General features: G+C 36.8%; 2 protein-coding genes across 6 annotated transcripts; one reads left to right on the plus strand and one right to left on the minus strand.

Moving 5' to 3' along the window:
* The first annotated feature begins 564 nt into the window (after positions 1-564).
* Positions 565-2955, plus strand: LOC106373934 (pentatricopeptide repeat-containing protein At1g62590). The gene has a single exon (XM_013814045.2). The coding sequence runs from the start codon at positions 565-567 to the stop codon at positions 2953-2955; it is 2391 nt and encodes a 796-aa protein (XP_013669499.2).
* LOC106446904 (CSC1-like protein At4g15430) lies at positions 2277-6950 on the minus strand. Of its 5 annotated transcripts, XR_007333921.1 has the most exons (15): positions 6608-6950; positions 6473-6528; positions 6019-6368; positions 5777-5932; positions 5551-5689; positions 5359-5460; positions 5151-5270; positions 4998-5078; positions 4584-4924; positions 4255-4500; positions 3711-4035; positions 3398-3631; positions 3066-3323; positions 2744-2929; positions 2277-2675 (listed from the first exon to the last, which is right to left on the minus strand). XR_007333921.1 is itself a non-coding variant. In XM_013888724.3 (13 exons), exons 3-13 carry the CDS (start codon positions 6330-6332, stop codon positions 3093-3095), a joined length of 2289 nt encoding a protein of 762 aa, XP_013744178.2. In that variant the 5' UTR covers positions 6333-6368; positions 6473-6528; positions 6608-6950; the 3' UTR covers positions 2992-3092. The 5 variants fall into 5 exon arrangements, 4 of the variants coding, with proteins under 4 accessions (XP_013744178.2, XP_013744184.2, XP_048629355.1 ...); XM_013888724.3 differs by lacking the exons at positions 2277-2675; positions 2744-2929 and having other exon boundaries at positions 2992-3323; XM_013888730.3 differs by lacking the exons at positions 2277-2675; positions 2744-2929 and having other exon boundaries at positions 2992-3323; positions 6019-6372.
* Between the last annotated feature and the right edge of the window lie 9292 nt (positions 6951-16242).

Here is a 16242-nt window from a genome sequence, read left to right on the forward strand (position 1 = left end):
TATATTTACCTCTTTAATGAAACCTATTTTTGTGACTTTGAGCCTTGAGTGCTATTTTGGGAACAAAAACTTGGTTTGGTGCTATCCTAGTCTTTTTCTCTACTTCAAACTAAAAATATAAAAAAAAAATTTAAAAATTAGTTAAGTATAATTTAACATACAAAAATTCACATATAAATAAAAATGATAAATGCAATAAATTTAAATATATTATCTGCGCGTAGCGCGGAGAAAAGATCTAGGAAACCCTAAAGAATTCACTAATGACCAACTATACAACTGGTCAATTATACAACTATACAACTAGTTAAAGTTAAACCGGTCAATTGGTTAATTTTACAATGAGAACCAATCCGATACAAGTAAAATCGGTATGAAAAAGCTTTGATCTTCCTCGAGTTCCACCGGAAGGCCAAGGTTAAGACAATGGCGACTCAAGACTACGTTGAACTGATGGAAAGAAAGTCACAAACTCAGCAGCACGAATATCACATGAAGTCTACTTCGAACGAGTAACCAAACTGGTGAAAAACACTCTTCCGCTTCTATCTTCCGGCATCAGCGATGAACGTCGGAGCAAAACCTTGTCATCGCTCCCTCTCTTCACTCTCCTCGCTTTTCAAATCGAGGACCCAAAAGAACGTACATAGAAACACAGTTCTGATCCAAAGCGAGCTTGAAGTTGAGGTGCGCCGAGAATGCAAGACCGGTCAACTAAAGCTCGAAAAAGCTCTGCTTTACTTCGAAAAACTCGTAGAGGCAAGACCCATGCCTTTGGTCGAGACATTTAATCACCTGTTAGGTTCCGTCATGAAGCTTAGAGAAGCTTCGGAAGTGATCTCTATGTACAAGAGGATGAAACATCACGGGGTTGATCCTGGTCCGTACACTTCCAACATTTTGATTAACGCATTTCGCCATTTGGGGAAAATCGATTACGCGTTTTGCGTTCTGAGTGATTTCATGAAGAGAGGCTTGGAGCCTGACCTGGTGACGGTTGATAGTTTGGTGTGTGGTTTGTGTTCTCAAGGGAGAGTGATAGATGCAGTTAAGGTGTTCGACGAAATGTCTAAGAGAGGGGTTAAGAGTGATGCGACTCTCTATGGGACTATCATCGGTAAGCTTTGCGGGGCTGGCGAAACGGGCATGGCTGTGGGTTTGCATAGAAGGATGATTGCTGCTGGCTACGAGGGGAACGCCGTCACTTACGGGTTTATAATCAGCTCCTTTGTTAAGAACAAGTCGATCGATGAAGCAATGGCGGTGTTTGGAGAAATGAAGGCGAATAGAGTTTCCCCTAATGTTTTATCTTTTGGAATGATTATCCATGGTTTGAGTAGCTCGGGGAGGTTGAAGGAGGCGCGTGGATGTTTCGATGAGATGATTGCTCAAGGGATCTCTCCCGGTCTCGTTGTTTATAACTCTCTCATCTATGGATTGTGCAAAGAAGGAATGTGGGACGATGTTGCAGAGATGATCAATGAAATGGTGAGCAGAGGGATACCACCGGATGTTTGCACTTACAACACTTTGATAAGTCGTCTCTGCAAAGACAATAAGCTGAGTGAAGCGATTGATGTGTATGGCTCAATGATTGATAAAGGTCCGGAGCCTAACTTACAGACGTATAACTCGCTGTTGGATGGTTTATTCACAGGGTGTAGGCTTATAGACGCAACTAAACTGTTCGAGACGATGAGGCATGAGGAGATTGAGCTTAATGTAGTTACTTACAACATAATGATCAGTGGGTATAGCAAGTATGGGAAACTTGAGGAAGCCTTCGAGCTTATAAGGGAAATGAACTGTAAAGGGTTGAAGGCAGATAGCTATACATGTATGTCGCTGATCCGCTTTGTTAACAAAGCTGGAGACTCAGAAGTTGCCAAAGAAGTGATCGATGTGATATGCAAGTCTGATTGCTCTCTAAACCTACATCATTACACTGCTCTAATTGATGGTCTGATTAAAAGAGAAAAAATAGATGAAGCAAGAAGACTATTTGATCAAATCTTGCCAAATGTTGTAGCGTACAACAGTATGATCATGGGCTATTTCAAGTATGGTAAAATGATGGAAGCCATGGAGCTCATAACAAGAATGAGACGTGATGGGATGAGACCAAGCGGTGCTATATCCACGACGCTAATACGTGGTGCAAGACAAGCCGGAAACTGGGACATTGCCTTGGAGATCTTTGATGCAGATGGTCAAGCTTTAAACGTAATTCAGTTCAACGCTCTCATCAATGGTCTGATAAAAAGTGGTAGATGGGATGATGCAAAGAGACTCTTTGATGAAATCTCGGACAAGGGTTTGGTGCCTGATCCAATTACATACAATACAATGATCAGTGGCTATTGCAAACATGGAAAGCTAGAAGAAGCCACTGAGCTTATAAGACGAATGAAACATGAGGGGATGGAACCAGACAGTTATACATATACTTCACTGATACACGCTTCTTGCCGAGCTGGAAATTCAGATGCTGCTCAAGATATCTTCAATGCAATACGCAAGTCTGGTCAATCTCCCGACATATTTCAGTTCAATGCTATCATCAGTGGTCTGATTAAAAATGGGAAGCTGGATGACGCAAAGAGACTCTTTGATGAAATCCAGAACATGGGATTGGTGGCAGATGTGGTAACGTACAATATAGTTATCAATGCCCTCTGCAAACATGAGATGCTATCAGAAGCCAGAGCATTGTTCTATGAATTAGAATCAAAGGGTTGTTCACCTGATTCTGTTATGTTCAACACCGTTATAACTGGCTTCCTTCAACTGAACAAGGTTAAAGATGCTGTCCCGCTTCTTGAGAGCATGCTCGATAGGAAATTCACCCCAGACAGTGGGGTTAAACACAGACTGCGTCGAGTTCTTGCTCATGCTGATGGTCGTAAAGCTCTTCAGCCACTTCTAGACACTTACGGAGAGAACATTTTCGAGTGAGATCATTGTAATCATAGTTGGCATTGTCCCGTAATGTTTCTTCAAATGGTGTTTCTTTTTCTTGCATTTAATACAATTGTTACTATGTACATAGAACATGAAAGAATTACCATTAAAGGTAGAAAAGAGCAAAAGCATCAAGGTGAATAAGGGCAGCTATGTTTGCTGCTAGGCAAAGGAGTGTTCCTCCATGAGCCACGCTTAGTGGCAACTAGCTCCGGTGTCTTATTAGGCTTCTCCACGGCCATCTCTAGCTCTAGGTCTTCTCCCACCCTAAACTCCGGGTGGGCATACGCATTTCTAAAGAAAGCCTTGAGGTTAAGGTTTGGCTCACGTGTGCGTTCCAGTGTATCTTTGATCATGGCTTCCTGATACAACAAAATGTAAAAATATATCACTTAAAGCTACTAATTATCTCAGTATGTTTAGTTTTTTAACTAGCCTGTAAAGAGTATCTGACAAAAGCAGGTTGGTAACGGCATTTGCAGTGCATGTGGAACCCAATGGTCAACACCGGAAGCACAAGAAGGAAAGGAGTGGACTTAGAAGCTTGTTTGGTGCTTAGAAGACCCATCAAGAGCAACTGAGAAACTATCAGTGCGGTCACGACACGCCTGTGAACGTCAGGCCAGAACTTCCCTGCGCTCTCATAATTTTGGTTATACACATTTATAACCTGCAAAATGAATTCTTCGTTATTACTTAACAATGCTCGAACTCTAAGCAGACGAAAGAAGGATTCAGTTATATCTCACCTGATGACGGTACACTACATAAGCCAGGGCGAAGAAGAGGATGATAAAGGGAAGAAGGATGGGGCTAACTGCTGCGTAAACAAGACCAAGAAGGAAGTAGAGTTGTATTTGAGGTTCACCAGTGTTGAATCCTATGGTTCCAGCATCAGTTGCTTCTTCCCTATCATTCTCGGTTCTCACGAGGAAGGAGTTCTTTAGATGATAGATTATTAGCGGCTTCAACCTCAGTATCTCTCCAGCAACACCTGCCCATCCATCCACCATTATGTATGTTATGAAGAAGGTCGCTTTCATTGGAATCGAGACGCCTATTGTCTTTGGAATACTGCAAAAAAAAAATCTGAATAAATATTGACAACTTCCCGGTGAATACTAGGAGGTACGGGCTGAAACTCATAATCCTCTAATTTCGAAACTGGAACATGTAATATTACTTTCGTCCCAGCAGTCACTCGAACAGGAGACCTCTAACACAATAGTCAAGGATACTATCCAGTTGAGCTAACGACCTCTGGTCAAAGGGGAGAGTTGTTAAAGAGCATACTCGTTTGCAGACTGGTTGAGGAAGCGGTTGAGCTGTTGAAACGCAGTCCCGGTGACTATGCTTCCTAAGAAAACATTGATGAACTGAAACATGTAGAATCTACTTGCTGCTCTTCTCTCTAATGAGGATGTGCTGACAAAACCTTCGAATTTCGACATTTGCATCAATATTCTTGGGAGGAACATGAGGAAGATCTTCAATGCAATCCCTGGAAGGAACCCTTGGATGATGGACTTAAAAAATTTCCTGTCCAAAAAGTACCAAAAAAAACAAACAGTAAGATATTCTATCAAGTGGACAAAACAGGTTTTGATAGACATTAAACATACACTTCTATAAGGGGCTTCAAGAAGGGAAAAGCCTTCTCTATGCCTTCGATGTTAGCTAGTGACTGTACAAATGCTATTGGGATCATGAAGAAGAAGGTGAGGAAGAAGTATGCGATGGCTACTATGATCCTTCTTATCTTAAGGTCGACGTATGGCAATGCCAGATTGTCATAGTAGATGTCACGTGGCTCTGCAGCCCATTCGGTTAGCCACTCTGTTGGGTCTCTTGACTGTTCAGTTTGAGCACAAACCGCTGCTCCCCAACGGCTCTTGAAAGACACAAAAGCTGCAGGGACTATAGACTTTGTACCTGTCCTTAACCTCTGCTTCTCCTCACTTATCTGAAACATTCCAAAGTGAGTTTTGATTAAATGTTTTCAAATGAAATAAGCATAGTAGAGATGAACGCTCTACTTCTCTCGTTAGACTCTCCACCATGGACGTGTAGTACTTGATTCCATCAACTTGTTCACCGCAACAGCCAAGAAACCCCATCTGCTTTCAGACATTGAAAAGAGTCATAAAGAGAGACAACAAAGAAGACTTTTCAAATGTGAGTTTACTTACCTTTATTATTGGCCTTTTAGATTGAGTTCTCATGTGTTTGTTGATATTGTAATCGAGCAGATTCTGCATTTGTTTCCTCTTCTGAACCAACTCTGAGAGTTTTGTTGAGTCGTGGACTGCCTGAGTTAAAAGCAGATCAAGAATCGTCAAACTCAGAATCAAGCCAGGTATAGATAGATAATATCAGAACATCCCAAGATGACTTTACCTGGTAAGTGAGGTAGTGATCTGGATGATTGACCTTGAAGAAATGTTCAACAAGTTCACAGATTGATTCATGAGGGTCTGTAGGAATGTTTCTCACCAGCACCTAAACATTAATCAAAAATGTTTTCAGCTTTGGAAGGGAGTGATAATTCTATCAGAAAGCACAAACTCAATGAGTGATTCGATTCATTACAGTAAACTGGTTAGGTCTCCTTTCGTCATTAGCAAGAAACTGTAGCCTCATCAAAGCTATATTCTTGTACTCTCTTTTCAGCATAAAGCATGTCCAGAAGGTGATGGCATAAGCCATACACAAATGCACCCAAAATCTACTGGAACATGAAGATACAATTATTCACCATTACACTATTGGTAACAAAAGAAAAAGTCAGCAAACTTGGAGAAGCATCTTCTCTTACCTGCCTGATCCATTTGGTATATTCGATAAAGAAAGTTTATCGATATCACTGTAACTTATATTAGTGTGTTTTAACCGATCCAGACCCTTGTTTGTCCAGTTAACAGGCACCATTGCTGTAAAAGCAACACAAGCTATGGGGAAAAAGATCTTGAGCCTGCAATTTTAATACACTATGACGTCAAGAAAAAAAGCTTAGGATAAAAGAAAAAAAAAGGCTTTGGAGATTATATATATAAATACCCAAGTAAGTAGATCCTCAAGTAGACAACAGAATCTAGTCCTGCGTGATGGACAAGCTCAGGTTCTGGCATTTTAAGTGCTTCAGGCATCCAGTTGAGGAATCGAACATATGACCTAAAGTCCAAGTTGATAAACTTGCTTCCGAAGCCACCGGTTTGTATAGAGCTAGTTCTTAGGCCCTTAAGATACCATTTAGGGAAATAGACTCTGTCGTTTACTGGTTGAATCCTGAGTATTGCAAAAGCTAGCAAGAACGCAATTGCTGTGACTATGTTGATTGCTGCTGCTACTCCAATATCGTTTATTGAAGCCATGAGTAATGCTGCGAATGTAGATAATGCTGTCTTTATCTTCCTGAAAGACAACAACAAAGAAAGAAACACACAGATTCAGACAAACTTTGAGAGTCGGTGTAAGAAAAGTCAAAACGAAAAAAAAAAAAAAAATCTTAAACTTTCTCTGTTTATGCTCTACTCAAGAGTGAACATCCAAGCAGAAACAAGAAACCATCTGTCACAGTCACAAAGAACACTGAAGAAATCAGCTTTAGTAAAAAAAGAAGAAAGGAAACAAGATTCACTTTTATTACCTTCTAAAAGAGCAAAAAGACAAAGCTTCCTTGTTCTGTAAGTAGGAACTGAGCTCAAGAAGAAGAAGAAGCAGAAGAAAGGTTGTATTTGTGGAGATTCAATGGGAAAGATGAGAACTTTTCTTAGCGGGTTTTGAGGAAATATGTCAGAAAATACATTCGACTAAAGATTACTGCAAATTTATCGTTTGAAATCCGTGAAGGCAAAGTACTGTTTGCTCACTTGGCAAAACGTGAGCCTTCTGTATTTATTACACGAGTAAAGAAGAAAGGGAAGATGCTGTTCAGAAAGAAAGAAAGAGACCGACGAGTAAATTAAAACCGTGACTAAAGAAAATGACAAGGAAATATTAGATGTAGGCACCAATTAAATCGGAGTGTGTCTTTTGGAATTGTCTCCCAACGTTTCTTTTCCGTTTTTTAACGATAATAGGATTTCAATTGATTTTGTGTTTCTTTTTTTTCGTTATGTCCAGTGCATAAAACTAGTGGATCTGATTATTCATTGGCTTTAATAATATTTATCTTCCGCATACTGTCTTAAATTTTATTCAATCTATTACCCATTTCGATTGAATTTTTGAAAATTAGATATCCTTAAGGTTTCAAAACAAAGTAAATAGTATTATACTATTATTATGTTATAACCATAAAAAGCATTAAAAATCCCAAAACAAATTTTGAAAAAGCGAATATTCAATCTAATTCGTATATTTATAGATATCTAGTGTATTACATATTATATTTTGTCTGTATGTAATAATTCTGAAATTATTATAACAAATTTTGATATTGAACAAAAAATTTTAAGATGTTAGTTTGTTAATTTGATGAATAACTTTGATTTGCTTTAGCTTTAAAAACTATTTGATAATATTTTGTAAGCAATATATCATATGATGTTTGTTCAATTTTTTATTAGTTTATTTTATTTTTGAAATAGAGTTTAGTGGATCAAAATGGGTAATCTGCTAATATCAAAAAAAACAGTTATTTAAATTTTGATTATTTAAATTTTAAAAAATTAAATAGATTGTAAAAGTAAGTATTTGACTCAAACCAAAGAAACTCATGAATATTTAAAAATATTCATTATGCGCTCATGCCTTGATTGGATAAGATAAAGTCTGTGGACCCATCATGAAGAAAGACGGTTAGTTTTTAGTGAGTGTGAACAAGTTTACAAAATATCCTTTTCAATAAATAAAATTACATTCAATTCAAAACGTTTTTACAATAATAATTATATTGTTATGAGTATGCATGAATCAATACTATTAAAAGTGAAGGATTTTGAAAAAATCTACCTAAGAAAATTGTTTGGACCTATTATTTTTAAATTTTTTTGGACTTACTCTGTATATTATAAAAATAATTGACAAGCTTTTTTACCCTATAGACTTCTGATATTGATTTTAACCATGCAAACTGTATGCATTATTTTTTATACATAACCACTTAAATCGATTGCTAAACCACCCTACCCAAAAAAATACATTACATGAATCAAAACCAAAACACAACCTATTATAACTGTTACGTTAACGAAATATTCATTTTCCCCCACTTTATTAAACATCAAAATATTCATTGCACCTACAAGAAGCATACTACCATCGACTACAAAACACGTTACATGTAAGACACTACGTGAGAACTCGATTCAAACCTCCTTACTTGATACTTTATTTATTCCAGTTTCAATTTGTTATACTATTTTTACACACAAATGAATCTTCAAACACATTTCGAACAAACTTCATAAACGGAAACACGTGATCAAATTTCATAAATTAATTGCGCTTATGCAAATGACCTATATATTAGTGAAATAATCTTCAAGATTATATGATTCAAACACTAAATTTCATAATTATAAAAGCAAAACAAAACCAAACCCGCGCTTTCAAGCGCGGGTCAAAATCTAGTACACATTTAAAAGATGATATGGTTTGAATTTAGTTAATACAAATTTAACAAAACTAATTTGCTATTATCTCCCTTTGATAAGGGTTTTGAGAAATTCCCTATGATATTTTTTTTTAGTTTATTTTCACAAAAATATTTTTTAATGAGAAAAATGATCAAAATAAGTTATATTAAAGGGTAGAAATAGATTTATACCATAGAGTTAACTAATTTAGACTTAGGATTTAAAGTTAAAAGATAAGGTTTTGAAGATAGAGTTTTAAAATTTTAAAAATAAAAATGAAATATTAAAAATTTCAAAATAGAACTAGAGAATTGCCCATAGGCTTTTTTAGCAGACAATTATGGTTTCACCAATCTAATTTTTCCAATTTATAACCATTAGCCATATATTTCAATACTGCATCATTTCTCTATATTTTCTATATATAAATCTAGTGTTTAAAATGTAAGTAAACCATATTGTAAGAACTAAAATCAACATTTTTAATGTCGAATAGGAAATCTATCTTATTAAAATATAATCAGCATATATAACTAACTTATTTCTATGTGCTATTTACGATTTATGCCACTCAAATCAAATTTCAATTATTCCTAGGTATTTTATTAAAACTAATTTGGTCATTAGTTATATATTATACTATTTAATATATTATATTTTTTAAGAAATAATTATATTTGTAACTATTATTAAATAGTTCTAAATACTAATACAGTTTAGTCTTGAAATAATTAAAATACAAACAGTTTATAAATATAAAGTAAAACTAAATCTAAAAAATATTTTGATTTTTATTAATTAATTATGGATGAAAATAATTTTGTATTTTAAAAACACGGATGAAATTTAGTAATATTTACAAAGAAAATATATGTAGATGGTTAACTTACATTTTCAATAGCTAATAAAATGCAACAAATCTTGAATTAAAATTAAAGTTATAGTCATTATTAAAAACACTTTTAGTTTAAATATAATCTCATTTCCAAACAGGATATGTAAATTTTGTTTACACTACAAACCGTTTTACATGGTGGGTCCATAAACTTTACAGTAAATAGTTATGTGAACAATTTCAGACAAACTTTATAGCAAAACCCAAACCGCATTCCCGTTTAATAGTTATATGGCGCATTTTGCCAAAACTACTTTATAAAATTTAGAATTATTGTGCAAAAATATCGATTAGTTTTACATACTTTTGTACGTACTCTCTAGGTCCCATTCTCTATAAACTTTAGAATGTACAGCTAATGTTCTTAACTATTAATAGGTACAAACGTTATACGGTAACTTTTAAAAGAGAGCACTGCAAATTGTTTTTTAACTACAATACCAAAACATATTTACTTGTCCAGTTGTATATATTAATATTGTTGGCTTGTTGCTAATATTACCACCCTTGTTCCAATTTGGTAAACTAAGTGTTGATAAAAGGTGATTTTTCTTACTACTATCACTGGAATAGTCTCTTATTTTTCTGTAACACTCTTTTTGGTTCCGCTATCACTGGAATAGTCTATAACTATATACTCACAGTTTGCTTTGAAAAAAATTCAAAGATGTAAGATATATTTTAAAATTTTTAACTTAACGCAGATATTTCGTACAATTACAAACAACCCGAAGACTAGAGAAGTAGTATGTAATGTCTTGTACATTAAAACAAAAAGTCACAACTTTGATTCATGTGTGATTTTTTTTTAAAAAAATAGACTTAATGGACATATTCCTAGATAATTGGTCCTACCATAAATCTTCTATATTATCATTTACACTTTGGGTCTACCATAAATTTTTATTGGGCTATCAATAATTATATTTAAACAATCTATTGGATTTATAGATAGTATAAATTAAATAGATATAATATAATGTTGTAATATTATACCTCTATATGCTAAATATTTAAATATTTATCGATGTTAACTTTTAAACACTACAAGAAAACATATTTTTTACGAGGGCAATATACGTTGTAACTTCGTCGTAAACGGGGTGTTACAACGAATGAACCTCGAAACACGTTTCGTCGTAAAACGCCCGTCGTAACCGACGATTCGTCGTAAATGACTTGTTACGTTTACGACGAAATATATTCCTCGTAAAGCGCAGGGCAGATATTCGTCGTAAATGACACGTAAAATTTCGTGGTAAACTCCACGTAATGGATTCGATGTAAAGCACACGTAAATTGTTTCGTTGTAACACCCTCGTAAATGTTTTGATGTAAACTCCACGTAAAATTTCGATGTAAAGACCACGTAAAATCTTCGATGTAAAAGACTCGTAAATCATTTCGACGGTAATCAGTTGTAAATGTTTACGTCGAGCCTACATCGACGTTTCGTTTTATAATATATTTTGAATATTGTTTTTAACCTCAAATATATATATAAATTTGAATTTATTTAAAATTCAGAATTTTAAATAATTTTAACTTTAAATAATTTTAATTTTAAAACGAAATATGAAAATAAAAAACATATATAAAAAAGCATTTAAAAGTCATAATATTTAAATTCATAATACAAACCGAAAATATTAAAAAAACTACATATCATCGAAGTAGTCGGTGGGGTTGCTCGGCTGTTGACGGGTTGGATCGGACTCTTGGGGATCTCGTACTGGCAACCCAAGAGCGGCTCGTCTCTGACTCAACATTCTCTGCATAACCGGGTTTCCCACGGCCATCACGTCTAGCAAATCCTCAAGAGAGTCTAAACGAACCTGCTGGCTATCCATTCGAGCTTTCATCTGAGAAGTCTCTTCATCCCGTCTCGAAGTGTATGACGAAGTTGCCCTTGCAACTTGGTTTACAGAGCCTATACCGACTATTCGGCCCTTCTTTCTAGGAGCCAGCTATAAAATTTAAACATATATTAATATAGTTATTAAAAATAATGAAAAAAAAAAATTTAGTTGTACTACCTCTTCGAAGATTCGGTCGGCTTCTTCGGTGGACAATGTGACGGGTAATCCATCGGGAGACTCCTGAGTTAGTTGCGTCTCCCGTTCTTCAATCCGAGTAGCCACTGCTTGAGCGAGTTTCTCTGATGCAGGATCCACAAAAACTCCGTCGGATGTGGCGTGAGTCATCTTGAATAGGTCAGACAGAGATGGTAAGACTCCCGTCTTCTCCAACTACAAAAAAAAAAAATATATTAAAAGTTATATTAGTTGAATATTTTAAAATAAATATTTAAAAACAAAACTTACAACGTCTAGACGGATGCCTGCATGTGGTTTTTGGCCGGTTCTGTGAAGCATGGGCAAATTACCATCTTTATCCTTCGTTCTTCGGGAAGCCGAGCACGAATTGAGCTTTTTGATCGAAGACGGGTGCTTCCAATAGGCGATGAGGCCATCCCACAAATCCGTCGTGAGCTCAGTGGGCTTTCCCTCATACCCGTCGAGCTCCCACTTGTCCTTCCAATCGGAGACTGTGTTGCAGAGGCGGATCTTTGCTTTTGCAACGAATTCCGCCTTCACCATCTCGGTGATTCCCAAAGACCAATGCCACTTTTGCTGAAACACAAAAAATTTGAAAAAATTACAATTAATAATAATATTTAAAAAATATATACATATTTAAAAGTTAAAATTTAATTAAATTTAAAAATCTTACCGCAAACATTTTAAACCAAGTGATCTTAACGTGATTTGGAGTCTTGCTCCAGTTCGGATATGCCCCGTCGTAGTAACCCTTAATCGTTTTCGAAACTCTCCGGCCAACACGGTTATTAGCCCCAAACCTGAAAGGAAAACAATTTAACTGTTAGAAAATAAAAATATTTTAAATTTTAATGTAATAAAAATTAATAACTTACCAATAAGTTCCTCGGAGTCTATCGGGGTCTAGAACATCCAAACCCTCTCGTCCGGGCTGGGCAAGCAAATCCTCTACCGTATATCTCGCGAATGGGGCATATGAAGGCACACGCAAATCCGGATGAACTGCACCTTCTGGGACAGGCTCAGGTGCAGCCGCTGGAGGAGGAGGTGGAGGCATATGTGGTGGAGGCATTTGCGGTGGAGGCATCTGCGGTGGAAGAGGACTCCAAGCAACTCTCTGAGAAGGCTGAGAGTCTGGAACTGCGGTGGAGGATGATGGACCGGAAGACGATGGACCGGAAGAAGATGTACCGGAACCATCGTCGCCAAACAAATCTCTATAACTAGGTGCTCTGGATTTTCTTCTAGGAGCCATCTAAAAAAAATTAAAATAAATTTTATCAGTTACGACATAATAAAAATATTATTCCGTTACCTAACTAATCACCTAAACTAATTACCTAACTAATCACCTAAACTAATTCCGTTACCTAACTAATCACCTAAACTAATTAAAAAAAAAAAAAAGAGAGAGAAGAGTGAGTTTACCTTAGAGAGAGCAAATTAATTTGGGAGGAATGAGCGAGGCAGCCTCGCTCTCGGCGTCCCCTTATATAGATTAGGATTCGTCGTAAAATCGACGTAAATTTACGACGAATTTACCAGGCCCGCGTTTCCATTTACGACGAATTTACCAGGCCCGCGTTTTTCCATTTACGACGAATTTACCAGGCCCGCGTTTTTCCATTTACGACGAAATTACCAGGCCCGTGTTTTTCGTTTTACGACGAAATTACCAGGCCCGTGTTTTTCCATTTACGACGAAATTACGACGCTTAACCCTAAACACCGAGAATGAAATCCCTAAACCCCAAAGTGACATATCATCTAACATCATATCTTATTTCATACTACTTCTTACTCTTTCTTTTAGAAAATGTTACAATAGAGAAATCCAACATTTGATACATATATTACATCACTCTAAATCGTTTTCGTTCTCATCACTATCATTACAATCATCATCGTCGCTTCTCTCGAACTCGTCTTCACGTGCTTCATCTGTCGCATCTTCGGGAATATCTTCATATTGAAAGTTTTGCGGGTCGATCAAAAGGATTTCATCAGTTGGTTGTTCTGGTACCTCAACTTCAGTGATAGCGTCTTCTTCTTGCAAGGGCGGTTCTTCTCCAACTACAATGCGTCCACGAGGTGTAACTTTGATAGCAGTTACCCAGTTTATCCCGGAAGTTCGAAGCCGAGGATAAGGAAGGAAGCTAACTTGCTCGGCTTGTGAAGCTAAAATGAAAGGCTCAAATTTGTTGTATCTTCTCCCAAAATTGACATCCACAACACCAAATTTGTTGTGTCTTGTTTCTTCTGTACGGATGGGCAAGTGGAAGAAACCGACGATGACAATCAAACCAACAACTCTTCCTACCATTCTTCAGTTGAAAAGCATCCGTGGATCCAAGACAATACGGACAAGATAATCTTCCATGTGTTGTCCAGCCAGACAACATCCCATAAGCAGGGAAATCACTTATCGTCCACATCAGAACTGCTCGCATCGTAAAATTGGTTTTCAAGGAACAATCGTACGTCCTCACCCCTTCTGACCACAATTGCTTTAGCTCTTCTGTCAACGGTTGAAGAAAAACATCAAGAGACCGTTTTGGATGCTTCGGCCCTGGGATTAATATGGTCAAAAATAGAAATTCTTGTTCCATGCACATATCCGGCGGTAAATTATACGGCGTAAGAATGACTGGCCACAAAGAATATTGTCTACCAGACATTCCAAATGGACTAAATCCATCGGTGCATAACCCAAGATAGACATTCCGAATATTTGTAGCAAAATCTCCGTGTACCTTGTTGAAATGTTTCCACGCTCTTGCGTCTGAGGGATGTGCAACCTCACCATCTCTCTGGACATGTTCGGCATGCCACCTCATCGACACAGCAGTCCTCTCAGATTGATATAATCTTTTCAATCTGTCTGTAATTGGTAGGTACCACATCCTTTGGTACGGTATCATATTCCTCCCACGGCCTTGCGGTTTGAATCGTGGTTTTTTGCAGAATCGACACTCTTCTAACTTGTCATCTTCCTTCCAGTAGATCATGCAGTTGTCGATGCAAACATCAATCATCTCCGAGGGTAACCCAAGACTATAAACCAATTTCTGAATCTCATAATAAGATTCAGCAGACACGTTGTCTTCTGGCAAATACTCTTTAAACAACTCCGCCCATGCATCCATGCAATTCTCAGGTAAATTATGATCCGTTTTAATATTCATCATCCTAGCTGCTAGAGACAATTTAGAGAGACCTTCTCTACAACCAGTGTAGATTGGTTGATTTGCAGCATCTAGCATTTCATAAAACCTTTTTGCATCCAAATTAGGTTCTTCTACATTTCCAGTTCCATCTGCTATTGTTGTAGTTGTTTCTAAAAATGCATCACTAATCATATCTTGAACCCTATCATGATCTACCATCTGCTCCTCTTGATGATAATTATATTCATTATGCACATGATTCGGTTCTTCATTATGATGAGCATCCTCAAAATTAGCATTACTACTACTAGGTTCATTTCCCCCATAACCCTATCCATGTTGATACCAAATGTAATACTGTGGTGTAAATCCTCTGTTTACTAAATGATTCCATACAGTTTCACTACGTGCAAATTTCGAATTCTTGCATTTTGAACAGGGGCAGAACATCTTACCGCTTTCCTGCGTGATCGGTGTACAGCCCGCCTGGTGCATGAATGTCTCTAGCCCGTTCAGAAATGCATTCGTCACTCTCCCGTCGGAATCTTTGTGCAAATACATCCAACTTCGTAACTCGTAAATACTACCGCCACCGACCATTTTTTCTATTATTTTTAAATTTTTTTTTTTTTTCCGTTTGGGTCTTGTGAGGAAGAGAGTTGTGTGTTGTGAGGAAGACAGTTGTGGGAAATGACATATATATAGAGAAATTTTCCAGTTGGGTAGTTGAAATATAACAACGATTTTACAAGGGAAAGTTTACATGGATTTTACATAGTTTTTTACAACGAATTTACAACGAAACTCGATAAGTTTTTCACCTAAATATAACGGTAACATGATTCGTTGTAATATCGATGTAAAATTTCATTTTCGACGTACTTACGTCGTAATATTACATGGCGTTTACGACGAAATTTGGTTTCGTTGGTTTCGTCGTAATTGCGTTGTTACCCCACCAATTACTATTTCTAAGACAACGATAAGGAACCTGTGTCGTTCGTCTGTCTGCCAATTCAGTGGAACGACAAGGAGAAAGTGGACGGAAGTGCAGCTGGTTTGTACTTGAGAGGAACCTTTGACGATGGTCGGAGGTTTCACTCAAGTATAAACCAACTTCACTTCCCTCCATTTTCTCCTTATCGCTCTACTGAATTGGCAGACAGACGAATGACTCATGTTCGTTATCGTTATCTTCGAAATAGTAATTGGTGGTTCGAGAAGAAGAGAGTTGTGTTTTGTGAGGAAGAGAGTTGTGTGTTGTGAGGAAGAGTGTTGTGGGAAATGACATATATATAGAGAAATATGGTAAGTTTTACATGGATTTTACATGAAAAATTTACAACGCGTTTACAACGAATTTAGGTAAGTTAAAGCACTTTGAATACACGTTTTCACCTTTATGTAACGGTAACATGATTCGTTGTAATGTCGATGTAACGTTTACAACTATTTTGCATTCCACGTACTTTCGTCGTAAACTTACATTAACTTTACGACGAATACATTTCGTCGTAAATTACCATCGAGTTTACGACGAAGTCATGTCGCGTCGTAATTGCGTTGTAAAGCTTATGTAA

This window comes from Brassica napus, chromosome A1 (genome assembly GCF_020379485.1).
Source record: "Brassica napus cultivar Da-Ae chromosome A1, Da-Ae, whole genome shotgun sequence".
In the NCBI taxonomy this organism is placed as follows: domain Eukaryota; kingdom Viridiplantae; phylum Streptophyta; class Magnoliopsida; order Brassicales; family Brassicaceae; genus Brassica; species Brassica napus.

Bases quoted from the DNA above. Each gene is read 5' to 3' on its own strand.
- LOC106373934 (XM_013814045.2), top strand. From the start codon at position 565: ATGAACGTCGGAGCAAAACCTTGTCATCGCTCCCTCTCTTCACTCTCC.
- LOC106446904 (XM_048773346.1), bottom strand. From the start codon at position 6,332: ATGGCTTCAATAAACGATATTGGAGTAGCAGCAGCAATCAACATAGTC. The intron at 4,501-4,583 runs GTATGTTTAATG...CTTTTTGGACAG, and splicing joins TTGAAGCCCCTTATAGAAGT to GAAATTTTTTAAGTCCATCA. The intron at 3,632-3,710 runs GTGAGATATAAC...TTCATTTTGCAG, and splicing joins ATGTAGTGTACCGTCATCAG to GTTATAAATGTGTATAACCA.